The sequence below is a fragment of the Cladophialophora bantiana genome (genome assembly GCF_000835475.1).
Source record: "Cladophialophora bantiana CBS 173.52 unplaced genomic scaffold supercont1.7, whole genome shotgun sequence".
Lineage (NCBI taxonomy): Eukaryota > Fungi > Ascomycota > Eurotiomycetes > Chaetothyriales > Herpotrichiellaceae > Cladophialophora > Cladophialophora bantiana.
Genome location: NW_015971581.1, coordinates 1,198,559 through 1,222,569, shown reverse-complemented (window position 1 = coordinate 1,222,569; position 24,011 = coordinate 1,198,559). Strand labels below are relative to the sequence as shown.

The window sequence follows — 24,011 nt, the reverse complement described above, 5'->3', positions numbered from 1 at the left end:
TCGGACAGGTCCGATGATACTTGCTCGTGACGAGACTTCATTGACTGGTCGGGAGTTATGCTATGGGGAGATGCGGGACTTGGAGCGTTGCTAGAATCCTCTTCTGAGATGATCCAGGGCCAAGGAAAGGACCAGGCGTTGCTCGCTGGGCCAGACCTATCCTTGACGAATGGATAGGTCCTTGCCAGAAGGACAATCGTGACCATGGCCATGACTCCAAGTGACCATGCTAAGCGGATCACATATTGAGAAGTTGGACCTCTCTACTGTGAGCTGACGCGCGATGTAGTTGCAATCCGCTTTTGACTGATCTCGCCGCGTGTCGTATCCACCCATGAACCAGCAAGGGAAAATTTGTAATCAGACGGCGTCATTTCCGCCTCCTTTAGCAACCCTACATCCACAGCTAATCTAGAAAATCTATGAATGAGACAACTTGATTGGAAAATGACAGCGAGCTCGTCGGCCGATAGCAACCTTCCACCGGCACGAACAGGGTTCGACGGCGGTGACAGTGCTATTATCTGCAGATGCGGACGTCACCTGAAATGCTCCGACGACTCAAAGAATGCTGAATTCTTCAAACTGTGCGTATCTGCTGATACAATCTGGTCATAGATGTGACCCCATGGGGTCTCTGTTGGAGGAGGATGTCGGCATTTGGAGGAATGTTGTCAGAAAATCGGTCCGAATTCGGATCCGCCGAGGCTGCGCCAAATCAAGGGGGGACGAGTATTAATTCGGCCGAGCATTCTTCTCATGCCAGCTTCCATTGCACTGTGGAGATGTCAGCATTTGCTGGTCCAGCCTGCCAGACATTACTTCCTTTCTGCTTCGACTGCGGAATTATGGGGGAGAGGCCATCGAGCTTAAATAGTATAAATACTCCATTGATGCAGCCGTATTCTGTCAGATAAGCACCTAATCGAAGTCCCTTTTGCCCACTATGTTGGTCCTCATTGTTGGAATTACTGGAAATGTGGGAACGAAGCTTATCAGCCCCCTCCAAGAGCACGGAGCTCAAGTGCGTGGACTGGCGAGGAACAAATCCAAACTCGCCCCAGAGAAGTTGCAGGCTTTGGAAAGCTTCCACGAAATGGAAGCTTGGTACGACGTGCCGGCCATCAAGAGGGCGCTGAACGGCGTTGATGCTGTCATTTGCGCGTATGGGCCAGTGCCGGAGCTCGCGTTGGATGCTCAGCTGCTGCTCGTGAGGTTGATGGAGGAGCAAGGCATAACGGTGACCTCCAACACCCATGTTGTTTTGGCTCCAAATAATAAGCTAACCCTATGCTTCGTGGACAGCGATTCGTGCCGTCCACATGGAACCTGGACTGGTCGGCCCTTTCATTCGGTGATATTGTGTATTATGACCTCTTCCTGGCGTTCCAGCGTCAGCTCGCCATGTCTTCCCGAATTAAACCATTCTATATATTCATCGGATTTTTCGCTGAGACATTCTACTCCTTGCCCGGCCATGGAGTATTCAACCCAAGCACACATGGAGTTTGGGATTCAGCATCCGGGAGTCCGCGTGCAGAGTTCTGGGGCACAGGCGATGAAAAATGGCAGATCACAACTGAACAAGACACCGCTGACTTCACTGCGGCGTTGATCTGTGACCAATCACGGACAGATGGGGTGTACAGATATTGTAGTTGGGAATACAGTATCAAGGAGATCGCAGCAATCTATGAACAGGAGAAGGGCATTCCTGTTGAAATGAAACGCCTTGGATCACTGGAAGATCTGAGAGTGGTTGCTGACAAAAGTCAGCAAGAGCTGGGTTTATCGAGATTTTGGGAGTGGATGGGATATACTTACCAGATACACCAACTTGGTGGCAAAACCATGATGAAGATGTTGGATGACAAGCTGTATTCAGAGCTCAGGCGAACCGAACTGGGGGACTTTTTGAAACAGCATCCAGAGATATAACTTGAACAATGGGATGGTGTTGTATCAATGTAGGTTATCCATTCAAAAAAGATGGGAGCATCCAACTCAAAGATCAAAAGGCAAAGTTTCTCAACATCTGATTGGCTCTACAACAAGCTTTTCTGGGAGGGCTCCTTTCTCGTTACTGAGAAAACTTATTATGTCCGAGGGCAATCGGAAGGAAACAAGTCGGCGAGATCTTGGCCCCAAAAGTCCCAGTTGTCCCCGCAGAAATCGTACATAAAGGCTTGGAGTTCACTCTCAGTTGGTTTGTCGGCCAAAACGGTGTTGTCCATCCGCATTTGACTTGCGCATGTTTGGGAGTAGTCAACGTCGGTTGGTAGAGAAATCTGCCCGAGACTGTTCTTGTTCGTGGTAGTGTTGCTGTTATTTTGTTCAGACCTCTCTTGTACAATACCGTTCTGATCATCGAACGAACTTGCGTTGAAGACAGACAGATCAGTCTCGCTGAGACATTCAAGAGCATCTTGGCCACCGGCTTGTGAATCAGCCAACCTCGCATTAAGCTCAGTAAGTCGTAATGCCAGTGTGTCTATGTTTTTGATCATCAACTCGGATGTCTTCCAGAATTTGTGGCTGTAATCAAGAGTTAGCCTTAGAAGGTCGAAATTGGATTGAGCCAGCTCTCGTTCGGTCTCGTCTTTGGCGAACGCCTTTTTGAACAACTGAGTAGCCGCAACGATCCAAAAAGTGCACGCGAGTAGTGGATGGCCGTATTTTATATGGTTCGGGGAAGCATTACGGATGACGCGCATAATCTCCTCTGCCGCTTCCAGATATTTCTCCCAGGCAGCTTGGTCATCTGCAAAGCCCAGGATCGCTCGAAGTTTCTGGGTTATCGAAGGCCCGCTGAGTGACAGATACTCCATAAGCCTCTTGCCTTTTAGAAGAAAGGAACCACTGCTTCGGAAGCAGAAGTGGTGCAAGATCATCAGCTTCCCAAGATGAGTCATAGCGTGAATCAGTTGTTTGTCACAGTCTTCAATTGCTGTGGGTCCGCTGTAGGAATCGCCAGAGATGGAGAAGGATAAGTAGTCGCCTTGATATGCCAGATTCCTCGGCAGCATGGTTTTGAAGTACAAGATGAAGTCGTCCAGGACCGCGAGTCTCCGCTCGTCTACGGGATTGCCAAACCCCGTGTCCATTGATGGAGAAACATCCGGTCTCGGCATTGTGTGATCGCAATGGGAGGTCGGATTAGCGGTTGTGTGCGCATCGCGGACCAGTGAGTTGATGACAATATACCAAGCCTTACCATTGGAGTTCCCGCATTCAAGAAGCTTTCGGGTTCGATGAAGAGGATCCGGATCCAGGAAGCAGCTTGCTTGATAGTGATCTTCAAACCAGGATTTTTCGCTCACCGGGAGGAGAACAGCATGTTCTCCATCGTGTATGGACGCTGGGCGTCTACGGACGGTTGAGGCGAAGACGTCGAGCTCCCATAGTAGCCACCAAGCTCTTCGTTGTTCCTCTTTGCGAGACCAAGACTCCGCCAAAGCTTTTTGCTCCAGTAGTGACTTTCCTTGCATTGATGAGTCTGTCAGATGGAGCTCTATCTCATGCGCGATGCGGACGCAGGCACCGAGAGACCTCCACGCCCTTCCTCTGGCACTGATGATCATCTCGTAGAAAGTGATGAGAATGAGTGCTTGAAGGAGTGTGAGTGGAGGCTTGCCGTCACCACATCGATCCAGCTGCTCCTGAGTGATTGCGCGAGCCAGCCTGTAGAAATGATCGGGAGCATGCCGGATGTTAGGATATCGCGAGTCAAGTGAGAGACGTAGTCCTGGGTGATCTTCCGTATAATGCGCAGCAATGGCACATACCGCAGCAAGGAGAGCCGACGACGGGCCCGGCTGGATCTTACAGACCATCATGTCGAACGTTGGTCTGTGGAATAGAGATAAAAAGGTCACCTTTTCAAAGTAAGTCGTTGTTCTGCAGATGACATTAGTCAGGCTGCCCGTCAGTCTGAACATGATCATTCTTACAATGTAAATAGCATTGCTCGGGAAATCCCGAGGGTCCTGCAGATGTAGTTGGTATTATCTTGTGAACGGAGCTCGTACGTTGTCAGAGTCTCGCTCGGTATGGCATTACCACATGCGGTGAGAGGCGAAATGCTGTATGATTGATCCTCGTGGAAGTGATGCAATACCCAAGAATGTGCCGTTGTCGACTCGGGACCGGAGGCATCAGAGGCCGTACTGTTACTATCTCGACACAACGCTAAGTTTGGTTTGTGTTGCCCTTTGGGTCTCCTAATTTTGTCGCCATCGTTTGCCTCTGCCATGTCCTCTTGACCATCGGGCGAACGATCCACGAGGCGCCAGCATTTGCGCTTCCGGTGCTTACAGGAGTGCGACCCTACCAACAACAAGCAGAATAGGTGAGGCCAGGGTCATATCGGCGTTCTGGCGGGGTGGGAAATTCTTACCTAGTTTTGGGCCTGGCTTGTGTTGAACCTCTGGGTAGCAACACGGCATGGCATACCTTGTGCAGACCCGACAAGCAGGGAGAGTTTTGTCACTATGCGGAGCCGTCAATGTTAAAACGCAAGCTGCGCCACAGAAGTCGACGGGAGAAGGACGGCGACGAGTACAGGTAGGACGGACCACTTGACCTTACGTCTACCTCATGTTAGCATCAACCAGCTGGATGGCATTCGTTGTCGGATATGCAGGATCAATGGGCACTCGACCTTCTGCATGAATAGCATGCCAATGTCGACTGATTTTCCGCCATTATTCTAGTCCCTTTCGCCGACATCGATCTCTCTGGACGAGTCGATATATGCATGGTCGACTGAGGTTCGGCCGGATCTTGTTGGTCCAACATATCGCAGTCGAAACATCCACACAGAGAGGCGGGCAGAAAAGGTGCGTGATGGGGATTCATACACAGCGTTCCCATGGCTGACGGATACCTTGTGATATGGGGGATAATCTTGCAGCGTCAAGATGTGGCAGATGCAGACATGGAGAGAATTGCAGGGTCCATGAGCGTCCAAATCGGGAAATACCCCGAAAATGCAGCGAGGGCGGAATCAGCCTTGGCGGGAACGGCAGCATATGGGATCCCTGCGCAATCCCGCAAGCTGGAGATGGGCTAAGAACGGTATGGTCGCCGCCAAAGGAACCGTGCTTGGAAGAGAAATGCGCATTTTGGCCTCCGCCAACTCCGGCAACTATAGGAGACAAAGAATAAGCTGTGTACACGGCATGTGCAATATTACATCTCCGCAAAGATAATCCATGGGCTCATCCAACGAGCTTCCGATACAGCCTCTCCTCGACTCCTGGCCTTCAAGCAGTGGCAGCCCATTGATTCCTGAAGTTGTTGAGACCAGCCATCAGGCCGAAGAAGCCGACCAGACCGGTGTTCATGCCTGGAATGCCCTCCGGATAGAAACTGTAGTGGACGGCGACGGGCATCCAATAGGCCGCGACCATGAACTCATTCCACCACTTGCGGTTAAAGTCTTCCTTCTCCTTGGTCGACTTGCTGCCCCGCTTTTCCTTTTCAATTTCAGCCTCGCGCCACAGGCGGAGGAAGTCGCTGGCCACTCCAACGCACCACGCACGACAGCTCCATGCAACCCACTTGGCAACTCCTCCTCGCTTTTCGATGAACGACAGGGGCACAACACCCTTACCAGCCAAGTGGTAAACGTTTTCCAGGGCTTGAAAACCAATGTAGCCGGCACATTGTAACAGCGCAACCCGATGGAGGGCTGGGTCCATGTCTGCCGAGGCCTTCTTGGAAAGGAGCGTCTTCATCCAGATGTACAATGGGAGAAGTCCCGTCAGGCGCAGTGAGGTACGTGTATCAGACACAAGAGCTCCCAGCGGAGTGAGGAACGAGGTAGTAGCGGGCGGCGCGAGAGCGCCAACAGGGAGCTTCGAAGGTGTGCGACCTATGAGGCGCGAAATATATGCAATTGTGGTAGCACGGGTAGGAGCTTTGGAATGGAGGTAAGCAGCGAGGTAGATGGCATAGTTGAGTGTCGACAGAGCTGCGCCGAGGCCTGCGGTAGTCTTGATCAATCTGCATCCGGCGCGTCAGTGGGAGTGCCCTTGGCTCCATTGCTCCCGTAAACCACATACTTGCTAATGCGCAGAATGATCTCGTCGGCCTTGGAGATGGTGGTTTTGACTTCATTGGGCACCTTGCTCAATGCCGGGTTCTGCGAAGGCTTGACGGGTTCAACTTCGCCCTTGACCTCGGCGGGGTCTTGCAGGACGACGCTGGGGTCTGGGTTGGCCGCGTCGCTACTAGACATGCTTGCAATCTGCTTGGAACAACTTTGAGGAGAGGGAAAAGGAGTAGTCGTCGATATAAAACAAGGTGCTGGTGCGACCAAAAGTAATCAAGAAAGACCCGCGGTCTTACGGGCGGATTCGTGACCCTTTTCTCTGCAGCTGCCACGAAAGGATAAGTGAACGAAAGCGTCAGTCAGACGGATCCCACGGACCACAAACAACAGCAAACCAAGGGTTGTGGAGGAGATGGGGAGCTCGTAAAAGTAATCATATTCTATGCCGTCCCGGTTTCTCCTCCTTGAGTCGGCAATGGCTCGCCGGTCCGTTGAACCGAGGCTTGTTAACTCCTCGCTTTCGGCTAGACTTTGGGTCTTGGCACCTTGGCAGTCGCCGTACCTGCAGCCTCGGGCATTGGTCACGTGGAATCCGGTCGTCTCCGGTGCAGTCGCTGGAGTCCGTGAAGGCGTCATTGCTCAGCCTCTCTCAGCCTCGCCAATGCGGCCTAAGTCGATCCTCTGGCCTGCGCCCTTTAACCTTCATCTCGTACCACCGCCAGGCATCTTCATTTCTTCTGCAAAAGAAAAACTCTCTCCAAGATCTGCGCAGTATTAATTCCACTGTCGTCTCCTTCTCTTTACTTCTTCCTTCGATGCCAATCACCATCTCTGAGCATCAAACAACCATCACTATGACTTGTGGTGATATCTTCCTGGCTCTGATAGCCATTCTCTTCCCCCCAATCGCAGGTTTGTCGCATCCACATGCCTGCAATTCTGAGATCTTTTTCGCTAATGTTCTTAATCCTCGTAGTCTGGATCAAGTCCGGCATCTGCTCTTGTGACTCTCTGATCAACATCCTCCTCTGCATGCTCGGCTACGTCCCTGGCCTTCTGCACGCATGGTACATCATCGCCCGCAACCCCGAGCACGATTATGATTACGAAGTCATTCCCGATTCCGAGCGAGGTCAAGGTGGACGAGTCACGTACTATTATATCCGCCATGAAACCCTCCCGCGGCAAGATTATGGTACTCAGGCTCAAGCACACAATCGACCTGCCCCTCCTCCACCTGCTGGTCAGGACAGCAACAGACCGGCTCCACCGCCGCCTTCTAATCCCACATCCCAAGCAGAGGAGCCGGCTGGACCAAGCGTGGGCGCAGGAAGCAACGAACCCGGTGCGCCGCCCAGTTACTCGGAAGTCGTGAAGGGCGATCACAAGATCCAGACCCAAGATTAGAGAAGCATCTACACAATCTGGTTGCGGGACGCTGTTGTACTACTGTCTTAAGCAGTCTGACGTCCGTGTCCGTCCTTCTGTGGAAGAAGGCGCATGTGAGTAAAGTGGCTGATGACGAGTTTCTGAAGGTGGAGTCTGGGGGACTTCTACAATGGGAACGGGGTCCTTGTACGGTAGGGAATTTAATGTCCTAATGTTGTACGGCTTGCTCATTTGAACCTGATCCCGTCTTCCAAACTGACGGTGGTAGAATATGGGGTCGATCTTTCCGTGATACTCTGCCTACGTTCTTCCTTCGAACAGAATCGCGAGGACGACGTTAGCTTTGGTCCTCACGCTCCTGTTTGGATTTATTGTATCCTGTTCACTACGCGCTCCATGATCCTCTCCTGAACCAGTAGTGCGTTGACAAGGGTCCAACGCGCGGTGCCCTTCCTGGAGAATCGCTTACAAGAGGGGAATTCTGCTTCGAACCGGAGTCCTAGGAGAGGAATGTCCTGCAGAATAGAGCGACGTTCATGGAGGGGTTTGTTGGAACTCGGCAGGGAGCAGCGGCATCCACTAGGTATGAGCGCAGTTACGAGCTGTCATCGTAAACGACGGGAGGGTTTTGTCCTACTCGTTCGTGGTAGAGCAAGTGTTACTCGTGTGATGACGCTGGATCAGGCATAGTATGCGGGCGTAGCCGTTGAGTTATTAACCACTTCAACCCGAATCAGTCAATCCTGGCTGATCCGGGCCAACTTGCCCCATACATATTTATCATCCTTCGAAACTCGCCTGCTTTCGACATTTCTGCGTCAATATCAGCAGACCTCACAGGACTGATTTTCAAGAAGCCCCACACAGCAGCTGAATGGAGGTGAGAGGCACTTTAGAGACTGACTGACTAGCTTGATCATCGCTCCAGACTCAGCCAGCCACTGTCTCGCTCTTCAAGTTCCCCTCTCCAAAGCCAAAGGTGAGTGGAGGTCAACTGTTTGCCAACCTGGGAAAGCATGGGTGACGACGAATCCCACTTGATGCGAGAGCTTCTCAGCTCGCTTAGGTCTGCAGATTCGTTTCGAGGCCGTGGCTCTGAGTTCTCCCAAAGTCCTCGCAAATCAGGCTTCCAACGAGTTGCCCGTCTCTTTCGAATTAGGCTGGGCTGCACACATTTTCAGCCCACGAGGCACCCTGTTGGGAACTGCTTTCGTGCAAGCCATCCCAAGACTGAGCTGAAAATGCACCTGTCTCGATCTGGACGCATTGGTTGGAAGTTCGGCGTTCGTCTGTGTGATATGACGATGACCTCTCGGTTGAGTGAGCTGGCAGAGGAAGCAAAAGCCATCACGGGTGAGATGGGGATGTTAAGACGAGTATCCGCATCATCAAACCATGAGCGGGGCTCTACTCTTGCTCGCATGGAAGCTCCTTTATATATCCTTCCACCCTTTTTGCAAGTTGACCTTATCATCCATCGAGCTTGACAACACCAGCGTCACCAGATCACGTCATCGACATGGCTCCAATACGAGCACTGTGGACTGGCATTGTCTATTTCTTCGACTTTCTCACAAACTCTCCAAGCCAGCTTTATTCTTCGGAGATTACTCCAAATCTGCAGGTCCCAGTCCAGCCAATTCAGCCACAGGCAACAAGGTACCCGATCTTCAATCCACCAGATGACCTTGAAGATGTTCCTTTTCGATGTGAATACCCCGACTACCCGGAACATGACGGCTGGGTGTCGTGCAACACCAAGGTAGACAGACAATGTTGGCTTAAAAATACCAAGACTGGCGAACGCTTTGATATCGCTACCGACTACGAGAACAAGGGGCCAAAAGGTATCGTGAGACATTACTACCTCGAGTTAGAAGAGTCTGATCTCAATCCCGATGGATTTGCAAATCTGTCAGTGCAACTATTCAACAAGAGTCTGCCCGGCCCACGAATCCAAGCTTGTTGGGGTGACCAGGTACGCATCACTATCAAAAACAAGCTGACAGGCAGTCAGACAGCTGACGACCCTGGAAACGGCACCACAATCCACTGGCACGGCTTTAGGCAGTGGCATACTGGCTACATGGACGGTGTCAACGCCGTGACGCAGTGCCCAATTGCGCCTAATTCTAGCTTCACATACATTTTCAACATCACTCAATACGGGACGTCGTGGTATCACAGTCACTATTCTTTGCAGGTCTGTTGCGTTTAGCCATCTGATGCTCTAGGCCGGGGACTGAACTATTTTTGTCAGTATGCTGCGGGTGCCTTGGGCCCCTTGACGGTCTATGGCCCGACGTCAAAGAATTATGACCATCAGTTATATCCCGTTATTATGACTGACTGGCTCCACCAGAGGTACGTAACAGATGACTCCGAACTTCCACACCACTGCCTTTAACGTCGGTGGCTCCTCAGTGTATATCAGAAGTGGGATGCATCGATCCAAAAAAGCGGGAAACCGATATTCGTGGACAACATTCTGCAAAATGGCATTGGTAAGTGCATACACAACCTTGGACGGGGTCACTGGGCTCAGTGCGGCCTCTCAGGTCATTGGCCGCCTCCCGTCGAGCTTGCCGTTAAGCCCAAGTTCAACGAGCTATTCTTTCAGAAGGTACAAGCTCTCATATCTATCCGCTCTTCGTAAAAGTGTGTTTGACCAGAAAGCAGGGAGTGAAATACCTTATGAGACTCATCAATGGCGCCGCCGACACGACGTTTGTATTCTCAATCGACGACCACAAGTTCTGGGTTATTTCCACGGATTTTGTGGCGATTGAGCCATACTATACCGATCACGTTGTGGTGGGGATAGGTGAGCGTTGGAAGAAGAGTTGCATCTTGGCTATTCTCGATTTCTGACACGATGTTCTTGGCTCCAGGGCAACGATATAATATTATCGTCGACGCAAACCCAGAGAGATTCACCTATGATCAGAGTTACTGGATCCGTACGACTCCAGCTAAGAACTGCAGTTCTTTCAACACCTCCGCTCCGATCCCTGATGAACGCACTGGCATCGTTCGATATACCTTCAGCGAAGCGTTGCCGAGTACCTCGAGACATCTTTTCGAAGCTACCTGTGCGGATGAGACGTATTATAGGAACATTACTCCAATAGTCCATTGGACTGTCGGGCACCGCAGACAAGGTAAGATGAAAGATATGCTATGAAGGCCAGACAAGGTGGGCCATCTGGCAAAGCGCCGCTAACATCTTTGAGCAGAAATGGATCCTCTCTACCTCACCTTCCAGCAGATGAAGGGCTACCCATACTGGCCGTGCGACAAGACGGTGGGCAGATTCGAGCTCGTGCCAAATAACCCCATGTGGCTCAACTTCAGCGGCCCGACGCTTTGGAACCTCGACCAAAATTTTACGGACAAGGGCTGGCTGGCCGTGGTCGATACGAATGACACCAGCAAGGAAGAATGGATCCAACTCACCATCATATCTGGACCCAAGAAGTCAAAAGCACCGCTCCTACCGCACCCGGTACCCAAGGTTCCCGGCATTTTTGTTCCCGGCCAACATCCGATCCACCTGCATGGGCACGACTTCGCGGTGCTGGACCAATGCGTGCCAGACTCCACGACAGAATGCGACGTGTCCAAGGCTTCTCTCACACTCAACAACCCCCCGCGGCGCGATGTCGCCTTCCTCCCGAACGGTGGGTATTTGATCGTTGCGTTCAGGGCGGACAACCCGGGCGTCTGGATCATGCACTGCCACATCGCATTCCACGCGTCCTCAGGCCTGGCCGTGCAGATCGTCGAGAACCGCGAGAGGATCAGCATCCCGCCCTTCTGGGGGAAGCGGTTCAAAGACATGTGCAAGGGCTGGGACGATTGGAGTCCCAAGATCCACGACCCGTCTGACCCGTGCGGATATCTCATTGACCCCGGCGAAGAGCCCCTGCAGACGGACTCGGGTATCTAGCTAGCTTAGCCCGTCTAGAATGATCCTGGAACAAAGATCCTACAGGGGGACCAACAGAACCACCAATAGTTGTCGACATATTCTGGCGTGATGTGAAGTGGCCCCAGCATATTGTCGGAACAATTTCTGGAAGAAGGGGGAGAGACGAAATGGTATCAAGAGTCCAGCAAGCAGCTCATGAAAGCCCGCCTCGTGATAAATCGATTAATATTACTTGAACAAGGAAACAATAAGCACCATTATGTAGTCTATTGTATGCAGTATATTTCCATGTCCGTTGACCCCCGGGACGATGCCGCTTCTTCTTCTAGTCTAAAGGAGGGCTTCCACCCACCATCTCATCGTCCGTAATCAGCAGCACGGATTCAGATCTTGGGAAGAACAGCACAGTATATCTTCGACCTTAGCCATTCTCAGTGACATTTCCAGGCTATCCCTTCTCACCCCTGCATGCATGGCCTGAATGTCGAGACTGGTGGTTGCGAGGCTGGCTGGTCACAGGAAGATCATCGATTGCACCGCACTGCCCTTTTGAGGAATTCGGGAATTCGCAGACAAATTCCGACTTCACGAGTGGCCACTCAAATTGTCGATGATTGCGATGGCCTACAAAATATACGGGGGAGATGCCCTGACATATCTGGCCTATAAATGAAAGCAGCCCTGAGGCTGGAAAAAGTCCTCCTCCTCGCCAAACCCCCCCTTCTCTCTCTCTCTCTCTCTCTCTCTGTGTGTGTGTGTGTGAGGTGCCCCGCGACGCTCGCTAATGGTATGTGCATAGAACGCCGTCTACACCTAGTTAGGACAGAATGTTCGTTGCCTTGACCCCTTCACTGCCTCCCTGTCTTGGTTGTGTTTTATCGCCCTGCCCTCGCCTCTACTCTTCTCCGCTACATCGGCGAGGCTTTGAGAAATTATTGTTCGAGTTGTTTGGAACCACGCGAGCGGTCTGGCCGCCCACCCACCCGTCCAGAAGGCTTCGCTTACCCGACTTCCACGGGCGTCCTTCTTCCTTCCTAGTCGAGGCATCACAGCTGTCCTCCCCGACTAGAGGATCAGCTACCTCTCCGTCCTGTTATTGGGACTAGCGCATATAAGAGGTCTCGCGTACTGGAGAGCCCGGAGGACGCCGTTAATACCCTAAGCCGATCCGATCGCTTCCATAGGCGGATCTTTAGCTAACAGCCCCGCCCGTGGTTATTGTCGAAGGCCTTCTCCTGGGTTGAATTGAAGAAACCTTTAGCTTTCTCCTGCTTCCTTGTTGCCTTGCCACCTCACTTCACGCTCCCGAAATTCGCCATCTCGAATGCTTCCGCCGCCTCTGTCGAGGTCTCCATTCCGTACGGCAGGTACGACATCCCTCGCCACACATCCGCTTTGGGACTCTTTGGCTCGAACATATACCACTCCTGAAAGAGGTCGGAGAGCCTCTTACGCGATCCGCGGAACGAGGCGCCTACCTTGTCGAGAATCACAAGTAATTTGGCGGTGGTTGAGTTGGGAGGCATATAATATATTGTGATCGGTCTGTCTGTGGGTGTTGAGGTATCAGATACTTCGGTTGTCGTTTTCTTGGAGGAAATATCTGTGAAACGCTTGGGCGACGTCGAGCTATGTTGTGTGATGTTGCGTTGTGCGTGATGAGGCTGTCGAGGATAGGAGAAGAAAGAACCGGAGTGCTTGTCGAGCAGAATGTATATTCGAATCGTCGGCGAGACACACATGGTGAATGAGTGCGCCGCGCGCGCGCTCCTGTATTATATGCATTTTTCCCTGGAAGGCCGCATGAGGTCCTCGACTCTCCGCCTGGCTTCGCAAACGAGGTCAGAGACATTATCGCTGTTGAGGGGCAAGGCTGGCTGGACCGTCAATGTGATTGGCCGAACCAACCAACAGCGCCCGCAAGGTCCTCAACCAGGACGTACCATAACCCATGGAACGTAAACTATGTTCGAGGACAATCGGAGAGGATAGAAGCTCCACGCAGAGAAGCAAAGAGTCAAAGCTGCGAGCTGTGGTTAGGCAACGCACCGAACAAGTGAACATGTTGGTTCTTGGGCTGCGGAGGCGGGAGTCAGCCTTTGGCGGTAGAGGGTTTCGAGAGATATACCATGTTCATTCTTTCATGCATTCATGCTAATCTTCGTACACCTCTATAGCCTGGTGTGACCGGTGCACTGCATTATTCGTAACATGGGATGAAAAGTTCCACGGTTCCAGTCCGACTCCAGCCGGCCAGCCCATCTTGTACAAGTCCAAAAGGACATTCCAAGATTGTTCCAAGCTCAAGGTTTCTCTTCAGCTTAGGCGACAACAAGGACTGGACTGTGATCAAAACCGACCGTCCTAGATATGTAAACAATCACTTTGGTCCTGAGTAAAAGGTCTCATAACTCCGCACTCCTCGCTAAAAGCTGATGGTTTTTGACAAGTTCGGGATTGCCCCGTATTAAATCTAGTCCTAGCGCATGCCAGCTTATCATTATATGCTGACTTCACTTTCATCCTCAGGAGTATCGTTTCCGCCGTTGGAAACATGGTTGGCACCCTCGTCATCAGTGGTTAATTCCTCCCTACCGCTTATCTCCCTCTTTTCGTTGTTTTTGATGTCGGCTAGGATGCGTTCGAAGTAGGCTTTCAAAGTTCTTAACCCGCGCAAATAACCTCGATCAATATCTTTTGGATGGGCAGGCGGCGCTTGAGCGTTGGCAGGGAGTTCGTCCTCGCCCGTGATGCAGTTGGCAAAATCCACAATCTTGATATCAATAGGTGGTGGCCACTTTTTGCCCTCCTTTTTCCTTTGTTCGGCGATGTCTATGCCATTCCTTGCTGCCTCTTCAGCTTCCCGAGACTTGTAAGGCTCGGCATCGTATAGCATGAGAAGGGAGCTCGCGTAGAATCGATAACCAGGCAATCTTCGCACCATGCTCTCAAGCTTGGAGAGTTTGTGCAAGATGGTGGGGATGTGCCGTGCAACACTGTGATAGCTGACACCGTCGTAGAGGAACCTAGTGAGCGCGTCCCTAAACTCTCGCCCAGCTTTGAGGTCACGACCATAATATTTATCTTCGTATGATACCTTTTGGGTTTTTGCATTGAAAGTCTGCATGCCACATATCCTGACACCTAGTTGTTGTGAGGTTGTCGATTTGCATTTGCGGCGCTGAGATTCCATTTTCTTTTTAGTGGCTTCGACGCCAAACTGCCTCGTTCCCATTTTGAGATCAAGTACACACGGTCGTCCCATGCCACTGGTGAGATCCTCCAACAAGATGAAGTATACTACTCGGTCACCGGAGGCATTGTAAGTCTTTTGAGCCTCTTTTGGGTTGGAGGGTATCAAGCTTGTCGAAGCTGTCTCTCTGGATCTGCCTGCATTGTTCGGGTGAGTATTAGAAATTTTGGCCTCCTCTGCCCGAGACTTGATAGAGCCGTTGGTTGTTAAATTACTGAGGCGGGGCTTGGCAACATCTCGTTTCTTCTCATGGTCCATGGAAAAGACATCGCCCCCGGTGTCAGGTCCAAAATCCGTTGTGTAGGCTTCGTCTTCAAAATACTCCAACCCAGGAGTCTGTTTCTCATTCACTGATTGGCGCCGACGCCGTAGGCCCATCCCAGAATGACGCCTTTTCACATGCTGTCTGTTGTCTGCACCGGAGGAGGTGGACACCTCACTTCCGGCTGTCTTGACATGTTCGAGATTGTACTTTAGGTCATCAAAAGCCGAGGCCGATGAAGAATACATACCGGCACTGTCGCCATTCTGCGATGCCACTTCATTGGATGGAGACATATAAGAAGTCTCCTTGTGCATTGTGGGTGCCTCGAGGTAGTCTTTCGACCGGGCCAAATCCTTAGCATCCGCGTGGGGGAACGAATTTGTAGAGAGGTTGCTCCTCCGGCGTGGAGGGTGACGGGCCCTGAGTCGCGGAATAGTACTGTGCGAGGGTATATGACGACGGAAATATTGGACGGGAGGAGGGCCAAATACTTCACGTAGGATTTTGTCCTTCAAGCCTTCGTTCACAGTGGTATGCCCCCAACTGTTGGAATGTTCGGGCAATGATGGTCTGTTCGGAGACTTCTCGTCTGGGAGGTCCTGCGCCAGAGTACCGGGAAGATCGAAATCCTTGCTTTGTCGCCGCCCGTGATTGGGGTCGGCACTTTTAGGCCGCTCCGGCAAAGCAAAGTAGTTAGAGGGGATGATGTGTTTGTTCTGTTCTAGAATGACCTCCGGGATGCTACCGATTTGCTGCATCGAGTGGCTGACGATCCGTGGTTGGTCTCCAGATGAAATCATTGGCCTCGAGCCGACGTCGGATGTGTTCTCTATTTCCCTAGGGCGGTCTTCGTCTTGACTAGGGTTTCCAGACCTCGTATCCTCGTCGGGTTTAGCGTCAGAGTTCTGCACCGGCTTCGGAATTTTTGAGAATGTCACATTCAGTACGCCAATGTATCTATGCACGTCAGCAATGCCGTCTCTCTCCAGCCTTCGTGAGTGACGAGGGGTAAAATCGGCTAGGATAAGGAGACATACCTGGGAAGGAATTTGAGCATGTCTGGATGCCGTTGCTCAATCCGTTCATAAAACTCATTCTCGCGATTATTCAGCTGTTTGCAGACGGCTCGACGAGAAAAGCGAAATATCGTCGAATGTCCTCCTACTTGATGTTTGTAAGGTTCGAGAACGACCTTGCCCTTGGTCCTCGGCGGTCCTTGGACCTCGGTCGGCCTCCTGGAAAGCGTGCTTCGTTGCGTCGGCGTTGTTGACATGTCATCTGTTTGACTTTGGCGACTTATATCGTCACCCGATTCAATTTCTGACTCTGAAGTACTGACGATTGCAGTTGTGGGAGATTCTTCGAGGGGTGACAGAGCTGGGACCTGGCATTCCCCTGCCACTTCATCCAAAGGGCGATAATTCCCATGAAACATTCTTTTCTCATTTTGAGATACGACCGAGATATCGATGTGTTCTGTACCTCCGAGTGCTTCGTTCGTTTTGGTGTCGGTGGACAGAACGATCTCGTCTGCCGGTCTCGGAAGTTGTCGATTGTTGTTCAGGTTAGGCGAAGCGACCTCTCCGGGGGAGATGAAGCGCTCAATTTCTTCAGGAGAGGGACCCGGATGAGGGTAGTAGACGGCAGCCGATATATGTTCCTCTTCAGATGGATGGTGATCCTCTTCTCTGTCTCCTCCAGGAAACTTCTCCGGAGGAGTGGCATCGTGAGCCGTCGTCTCGTAGGCTTCTTTGCCATCGTCCAGGAATCTCCCATTCACATCGGGCTTCTGCGCAAGGTCCTGCTGTCGGAAATAAGGATCGAGGTCCGGTCTAAGCGGAGAGGTGGCCTTGGAACCGCGTAGACTTCCTGGACGGGTGGCATCTTGAGAGGCGGCGACGGTAGCGTCCATGAATTCCCTCGAAGGTCGGCGTGCGCTCCATGTGAACTTGGTGTCTTGAGTAGCCGGGCTTGTAGGTCGTGAAGACGACTTCGAGGGTTCCCTGGCGCTGCTAACGTGACCCAGTTGGTCACGGATGGTCAACCCTGGAGATTCCGAGCCAGTTCGTGGATCGAAAATACCCATCATATGGCTAGCCTTCCTGCTACGTGCTGTGCCTCCAACTTCGGGGTTCTTGACTGTAGCTTCTATACTCTTGTCCACGTGTGCCCGGCCACGGCTGACGCTCCGTTCTGTGCGAGGGCCCTTCATGACTGCACGCATGGCATCGCCTCTCTCAACTGATGTATGTTGCCCGGTTTCGTGTTCCGCAGGAGTGTCTCTCTCTGTTGCCGCTCCACCATGTTGGTTCTGTCGTACACTTCCCACCTCTTGATCTCTGCCCTCCTGGCTCTCCATCTTCCCCAGGGTAACATGGAACTTCTTAGTCCATGAGTTTGAATCGGACGCTATCCGTCTGATGCCGTGTATTGTGCCGGTCGAAGGATGAGACGGCGAGGGAGGAGTATCTAAATCTGTAAAAGAGTCGGACCTTCCAAGCCAATCCAACTTTCGTGGGGAATGGGTACGCGGAGTTTTGCTCGTCTCGGGAGGGGAGACTGGATGAGTGACCATGGTCGACATGTTGAAGGGCGCTTTCCGCGTTGCAATAGAGGAAGGAGATATTCTTGCTCCGTCTAGGGAAGTGGAAGGCTCGCTCGGAGGTGATACATAGTGTTCGGCAAAAATACTGTCTCTTTCTGATAGTTGAGGAACTTGCTCGCCCAACGTGGCTGCCCGGTGCAGGCTGTAGAGAGGACCTCTGCCATTGTTTGTACTCGTGGAAGGGTATATTCCTTTTGTCCCCCGTGAGATAGGAATGGGCTTGGAACTCGACGAGGGACTCAGACTGGGAGCAGTTGAGGAAGAGCCTGATTCACGGCGGAGCAGAGAGAGTCCATTTACCGTCGAGCCTGGCGCGGACGGTCTTCCGGCGGGAGCGCTATTTGACATGGGAAGGACATTGGGCGAGCAGTTTGGGGTTTCAACTACTCCCTGAGTGAACGGAGGTGCTGGGAGGTGGCAGGGAGGCGGTCGTGCGTGTAACGACGATTCGCCACGAGTGATCCGTGAAGGGGGGTGGAAGGGAGAAGCGAGCAGAGGAGGAGAAGGAGTAGACGTCGGGTAGTGCTGAGAAGTCCAACGTGCTGCGAACGAGGGACGGAGCAGGTACAAGACCGGGAGGAGGCGGTCAATCTCTGGTGGGACAGGAGGGAGTTGTTGCAGCAAACACGTGGAGGAGCGAGAGGCTGAGTGTCGCGAGAGGTAGTGATTCGGTGAGCGAGTAGCGTCGTGTATGGGACGGGGATGGGAGGGGGTGAAGGTAGGGGGTGTTGATCTCGATGATGCTCGATGATGAAGATGATACCAGATGCACGGTGCCTTGTGTCACAGCCCTAAAGCGGTATGATGTGGAGTGTTGTTTGTTGGTGTTGGTGTTCGTGTTGATGTTCAGTGCTTGTTCCTGTATCCTGCTTGCATTATTATTGCGCAGTCACTCTACAGACTGTTCCACGTGTGGACGCGGGATCAATTGAGGCGGTGGCAACAGCTTCCAGGCCGCTCTCATGTGCCCCCTCTTGGCCCTCTCCAGGCTCTCCAGGCGCTCTCTGGGCCTAGGTACGTGTGTCACTGTTGGGGCTTAAGCGCCAGAGCTCACTTCTCCATTTTTTTCTCCTCTTGCCAAATTTTCTGTGCGACCATGACGTTGAATGATCGTATTCAGCCAGGACTTCCCCGTGTGCTGACTGTCTCGCTGCAGCTCGCTGTCCACTCGGATGGCATCAAGCCTCAGCCCACTCTCTCTACCCAGTACAAGACACCTTCACAGGACTGGCTTTCCTCTCCACCCCTTCCCAAAATAATAAATTTTATCTTTGTCCCCTAAACTCCCTCTGCCTGGGCCACTGTTGATATTGCGCTCATCACGTTTTCTGCCACGGATGCAGGTCCTTCACACCGTTTATTTCTCCAACACGGTGCCTCAGCAACCCCTTGACCCGATCGTTCCAGGGGCCCGCGGCACTTCCTTTGGACCTGATTTCCTACTCCTCCGTCTTGGACCAATCCTTGCACTCGGTCGTTGCACGTTGCGCTCCCATGCATAACGCGCTGTCACTGCCCGGCAGCGGAACACGCTCTCCGTCTCCCCCCATTGAGCTTCATCCACCATCCTGAAGCCACGTCGTTCGCTCCGTTGCCACGGCGCATCTCTCTTGTCGTCCGAGGGACTTGATTTCTAGTAGGGCTTCAGGCTCCCCTGTCCTGAATCCGCATCCCTGTTCGGACCTGACCATCCAGACCCCCAGCGCTCAAAAAATGCTCCGCTGTGGACCTGCCCCTCCATGAAAAAAGCGAGTACGCTGCATGAATATTGCTCTCTTCTCTGAGGCCCTATAAGACATCAAGAGGTGGCACAGTCTGACGGACAATTCACCATTGATATCTCAAAGATTTCACATGTGGTATCGAAACGAATCTTTTGTGCAAGATCTTGTCCGCCTTCTACCGAGTGGCAAACATCTGAAATGAATTTCTTATTCTTCCTTCCTCATATCGAGATGAACAGGAAACAAAATGATCCGAGGTGGTCCGTGCCGTGCTGTATGGACCTCAGCGCAATTTTCAGCATCAACGGCCAGACTCCTGACACGGTAGCCCTGCACTTGCATCTCCCGACATACGAGACGAAATTGTTACACAAAACTCTTTGGTTCAGTAGGACCTCGCTCAGCGCCCACAATTTCTCCGAATTCTTGGGGTTTCTCGCCAGGTGATCGCTGGAGTCAATTAACCAGTCGTTCAGGAACAGATTGTCATCAGTAGTGGTGAGCGGAGGAACACCAGGCTCCAAAGCTGCAACAAGAGGGGTGGGGGGGCACTTTGCTCAAGTGCTTCGAACCCCTCCAGCGACTTGCTGGCCAGCAAAAGGCTTCTGTGCAAAGCCGTCCTCTGTATGCCTCCGAAGATCTGTCTGGCTACCCCGTCGTGTAAAGCATAAGACGCTATGTCAAACTTCTCAAATAGACGAGCGGTAAGCCCAAACGAGAACAGTGCATTTGCTGACATCGAATGGCCCTGGGCAACGTATGGACGATAGAGACAGGCGCTTCCTTACCGAACATCTCCATGGCCTTGAATTTGCCCCCTCACTTTCCGGGAGGTCCTCCTCCTTGGAGAAATTCTAACAGGCGAGACCATTGCACCACGCGGTACAAACATTGATGATTCTTACTGCTCCAGCAGGAGAGTTTTCCGCGCCTGCCGTGAGCTTCTCCAGAATGACATTAACGAACAGGAAATTGCTAATGTGACTGGTCGCAATTGTATCTCGATTTTGTCGGCTTGTAGTCGGTGTTCGGGGATCCACAGGACTCTAGCATTACAAACCCAGATGTCAATGTGAGGCAAACGGACGCCAGGTTTGAAAGATCTACGGAAAGGTCGGTGGAAAGGTATCGGTATATCAGGTCGGGTTGGGTTGCCGCCAACTTGACAGTTTCAACGTTGGTCTTGCTCCGACCAGTCAGGCTCAGTAAAGCTGGGCTATGAGCTACCAGTGCTTCCGCTGTGCTTCCGCCTAGACCGTTGGGAGGTTCCACGGTGATTAGAATGGTCCTATTATTCCCGGGATGAACAGAGCTCCGCCTTGTTGTTCCGCGTACTGACCATGTTGGACGGTCACATCGATCAGGATGACCTTAAGATCAAAGCGAGTCCGGTCGTCCGTAAGTTATATGTCCTTGAATTGCCGTTTTCTCCATTCTTTCCTGCAAGGCGGAGTGTACGGTCCTCTTCGCCCGTCATCACGCACAATAGGAGACTTGGCTGCAAGGCTGAGATTCCGAGCCTAGAGGAAAGCCAATCAACCCTTTCGTACCTTATCTCCTCCTGGGTCCAAACGAACGTCAAGTTGTGTCTGCCAATAAGCAGGTGAAATCCTGACGCGATGCACCCTTAGTAATGCGTATCAAAGTTGGGAATCTGGCTCAGTAATGAAAAAGGCAGAGAAACGATTTACAGCGAGGTGGTCCGCCTTGCCACAGGCATTAAGAAGCATTGTCACGTGCACACGCGTGTCGAGACGCGTTCAATTGAAACACACTTCGGGAGAATTGACAACAAACGTGATCCTCGAACCACTGGCTGTCGCCTACAAAAATTCCATGGAGACTTTGAGGACGGCACTGCGGTGATGCCTCCCGAGATAGCAGATTCGGACGGCGAGTCCGATTTGAACTCGCCTATAAAGCGACGTGCTGCTCACGAAAACCGAAACGAAGATCCACTCCAGAGTCTGGCCTCACCTTCTCCAATCGATTTCGATGAATATCTTGATGCAAGTCAGAGGCTTTCATCCTCTGCCTCACATCATGTCATGGACTTCAATCAACTAGATGGCGCTGCTGATATTACCGCAACTAAGACAGCCGACCAACAGTCCACCGCCCTCTTTGGAGAAACCCTACACGGAACAATGTCTAAGAAGAGAGCTCATAGTGCTTTACAAGACGGCCTTGGGGACCTACGGCATGAGAAATCCGGTCGGAAGCCGAAGGTGAAGAGGTCAAAAACATACAGTGCAGCGTCCAGGTCTCGCACTGCTCAAGGCGACAATTTATTCGCGCCGCCTTCTGAAGGCTCTCTGATGCCCAGAAATCTAGAATCAACAGGTCATGATGGAGATGCAGGAGATCAGGCGACTTCGACCACACACCCTGTATCCGCTGATCCGAACATACCGATCTTGACCAGCACCAGCAATCGAACTGAAGCGCTTCCACTCCGCGAACAATCCTTTGCCGATTCCACCCATCGTATGACCACATCAATAGCTTCTATAGGATATCACCAATCAATCAATATAGACTTCCGGGGTTCTGGTCAGGGCCTGAGCATCAACGCTAACCTTTTCGGATCGTTAAGCCAGGTGTCCTTAGAGGACGACAGTATCCAAGCTAAGCCCGAATATCTCACGGATATGATCGAGATCGATGAAGCAAAATCAACTCAGATTGATGGAAATCACCATATAGTTTCTGTTGACGGGCCGTGGCAAGACCAATCATTGCAAGGCCTATTACAATCTTCCTCAGCAAGGCCTCTGGCTATTTACCCTCCTCCAATTATGCAAAAGGGTGGAGTGGCATCCAATGCTAATGATGACAGTCACATCTACGCACCTGAAACCGAGAATGACATAGGTGATCCCCCCACCGCGGTGGAGGATGCTTTGCCGTCTATGGAAAAATCATCGGTGTCCAGGAAGCGTGGACGCAAAGTAAAGAACTCTAGGCCGCCTTCCAAATCTCCTGCTCCTAGTCTTAATGAAGATCCCGAGGGCCAGGTTTCCACGACTCTGCCTAATCCTAGCAGGGCTCGACGAGGGACAATGGAGTCGTTGTCTCAAGCATCTCAGACGTCAGCGACAAATACACCACGCAGGAAGTGGAGGAGAAGGAAATCGAAACAGACCGATGAGGAAGGACCTGAAGGGAATCCTGCCAAGTTCTCCCCCATGAAGCATCCGACAAGCGAGTTGAGTCTAAGTGACGAATTGGTGATTGAGCTGCCAAAAGAAGCTTACAAGCCACGCCCCAGCCTGTCTCACTCAAAAATCATCGTGGAAGGCGAGCATGAACAAGGGGCTGGTGATTTTTCCCCAGTCAAACACCCCACCAGCGAGCTTAATCTCAGTGACGAAGCCGGTATTGGGCTCCCGAAAGAAGCATATAGGCCCCGACCAAGCCGCACACGATCAAAGAAGTACTTCGACGAGGGTAAAACTCTTCTGCCTCCACTGGAAGCCAACGATGACTGTCGCACCCTGGCAAAGAGCAATGGTAACGACGTCTCAGAACAAGAAACCCCGAACATAACTTCAACAAAGCCTAGCACAAAGAAAGGCCGAAAGAGTAAAGTCAAACGCGCGAAGACATCTGCGGCGGCCTTGTTCAGAAAAGCAGATCCAATGCTAAGCGAAGGTGAAGAAGACGTTGTCTGGATGGACTCGAAGCCTGCGCCTGTGAAATTGGACCTGCCTCCCGATTTTAACGCGTTGAAGATAGAGCCCGACGTTCCGAGGATCAAGGACGAACACAAGCGCAAAGAAGAAAGTGAACAGGCACAAAGTGCTAAAAGCACCAATATCACCATCGAGATCCCCATCCATACACAGGTTAAGGACCCCGTAGTGGAGCCTAAGAAGCGAGGTAGAAAGCCAAAGAAAGTGGAACATAAGCAAGAGGAGCAAAAGACTACCGAAGAAAATGAAGACGAACCAGAATCAAATGCAATATCTCGCCCGCCACTAGACGAGAAGTCCAGGAACATACCGGCTAGCACCAGCAATGACTTGATCCAGAAAGGGTTCATAAGGGCTCCTACTGTTTCACCCATTACATCACCCGAGCCAGAAGCTGAAAAGCAAGCGCAGCCAGAACCCTTATCTGGCAAGGATAATGGAAACGAGCCAATAACTACACCAGCAAAGCCTAAACCATCTGCATTGCCATCATCTACAGAAAAAGGTCCCGCCAAACACTCGCCCATCAACCCGCCGAGTCTTAGCAATTCTGGAAGGAAAGTGATCTACCGAGTTGGTCTGTCCCGAAGGCAAAACATCCCAAGTCTTCTGAGGAAGGTGGACAGAGATAAGCCACCGCCAAAGATTGTGCCGAGGAAGGAGAAGGACAGTAAGAAGAAGAAAGATATGGACGCAGATTATGATGGAGAGGGCGGGAGCGAAGCGCCAGGGGAGATGAGAGGGCCAGATGGAATGCTGATTGAGTGGGAGTTTTAGCCAGGGCGTGGAGCCCTCCTGAAGTCATTCTGCAATCTCTTCGGTCTGTACGAGGTATTCCTTCCTGGCCATACCCTGAATTGATGACGATCACGAGATTTCCCTCAATGCCATGACTGCATATGATGCTAGAGCATTCGGCATTTGCCAGTGTCCCTGTGGAGCATGGAGCCCATACATTAATGACTGCTTCTGATGCCTAGTGGCGCAGAATAATAACACTCCCGTCACTACGGGTTAATAATCCTCGACATATAGGCATCTGCAGGCCATCAGCTGCTCCCAGTATATGAGATACCATTCACACGAAGCTCGTC

General features: G+C 51.8%; 8 protein-coding genes across 8 annotated transcripts; 4 read left to right on the top strand and 4 right to left on the bottom strand.

The window, feature by feature from the left end:
• Positions 1-946: 946 nt before the first annotated feature.
• Z519_05439 (uncharacterized protein) lies at positions 947-1,938 on the top strand (the record flags this gene model as incomplete). The annotated part of the gene is made up of 2 exons (XM_016763179.1): positions 947-1,240; positions 1,306-1,938. The coding sequence occupies 2 exons, from the start codon at positions 947-949 to the stop codon at positions 1,936-1,938; spliced, it is 927 nt and encodes a 308-aa protein (XP_016620792.1).
• A 158-nt stretch (positions 1,939-2,096) lies between these two features.
• On the bottom strand, positions 2,097-3,944 carry Z519_05438 (uncharacterized protein; the record flags this gene model as incomplete). Its single annotated transcript, XM_016763178.1, has 1 exon — positions 2,097-3,944. The coding sequence occupies one exon, from the start codon at positions 3,942-3,944 to the stop codon at positions 2,097-2,099; it is 1,848 nt and encodes a 615-aa protein (XP_016620791.1).
• A 1,320-nt stretch (positions 3,945-5,264) lies between these two features.
• Z519_05437 (uncharacterized protein) lies at positions 5,265-6,241 on the bottom strand (the record flags this gene model as incomplete). The annotated part of the gene is made up of 2 exons (XM_016763177.1): positions 5,265-6,006; positions 6,066-6,241. 2 exons carry the CDS (start codon positions 6,239-6,241, stop codon positions 5,265-5,267), a joined length of 918 nt encoding a protein of 305 aa, XP_016620790.1.
• Positions 6,242-6,909: 668 nt separating this feature from the next.
• Positions 6,910-7,462, top strand: Z519_05436 (uncharacterized protein; the record flags this gene model as incomplete). Its single annotated transcript, XM_016763176.1, has 2 exons — positions 6,910-6,967; positions 7,032-7,462. 2 exons carry the CDS (start codon positions 6,910-6,912, stop codon positions 7,460-7,462), a joined length of 489 nt encoding a protein of 162 aa, XP_016620789.1.
• A 1,501-nt stretch (positions 7,463-8,963) lies between these two features.
• Positions 8,964-11,393, top strand: Z519_05435 (uncharacterized protein; the record flags this gene model as incomplete). Its single annotated transcript, XM_016763175.1, has 6 exons — positions 8,964-9,647; positions 9,705-9,808; positions 9,869-9,948; positions 10,065-10,268; positions 10,336-10,605; positions 10,681-11,393. The coding sequence occupies 6 exons, from the start codon at positions 8,964-8,966 to the stop codon at positions 11,391-11,393; spliced, it is 2,055 nt and encodes a 684-aa protein (XP_016620788.1).
• A 1,274-nt stretch (positions 11,394-12,667) lies between these two features.
• Positions 12,668-13,117, bottom strand: Z519_05434 (uncharacterized protein; the record flags this gene model as incomplete). The annotated part of the gene is made up of 1 exon (XM_016763174.1): positions 12,668-13,117. The coding sequence occupies one exon, from the start codon at positions 13,115-13,117 to the stop codon at positions 12,668-12,670; it is 450 nt and encodes a 149-aa protein (XP_016620787.1).
• Positions 13,118-13,875: 758 nt separating this feature from the next.
• Positions 13,876-17,477, bottom strand: Z519_05433 (uncharacterized protein; the record flags this gene model as incomplete). Its single annotated transcript, XM_016763173.1, has 2 exons — positions 13,876-15,850; positions 15,931-17,477. The coding sequence occupies 2 exons, from the start codon at positions 17,475-17,477 to the stop codon at positions 13,876-13,878; spliced, it is 3,522 nt and encodes a 1,173-aa protein (XP_016620786.1).
• Positions 17,478-21,087: 3,610 nt separating this feature from the next.
• On the top strand, positions 21,088-23,694 carry Z519_05432 (uncharacterized protein; the record flags this gene model as incomplete). Its single annotated transcript, XM_016763172.1, has 1 exon — positions 21,088-23,694. One exon carries the CDS (start codon positions 21,088-21,090, stop codon positions 23,692-23,694), a length of 2,607 nt encoding a protein of 868 aa, XP_016620785.1.
• Between the last annotated feature and the right edge of the window lie 317 nt (positions 23,695-24,011).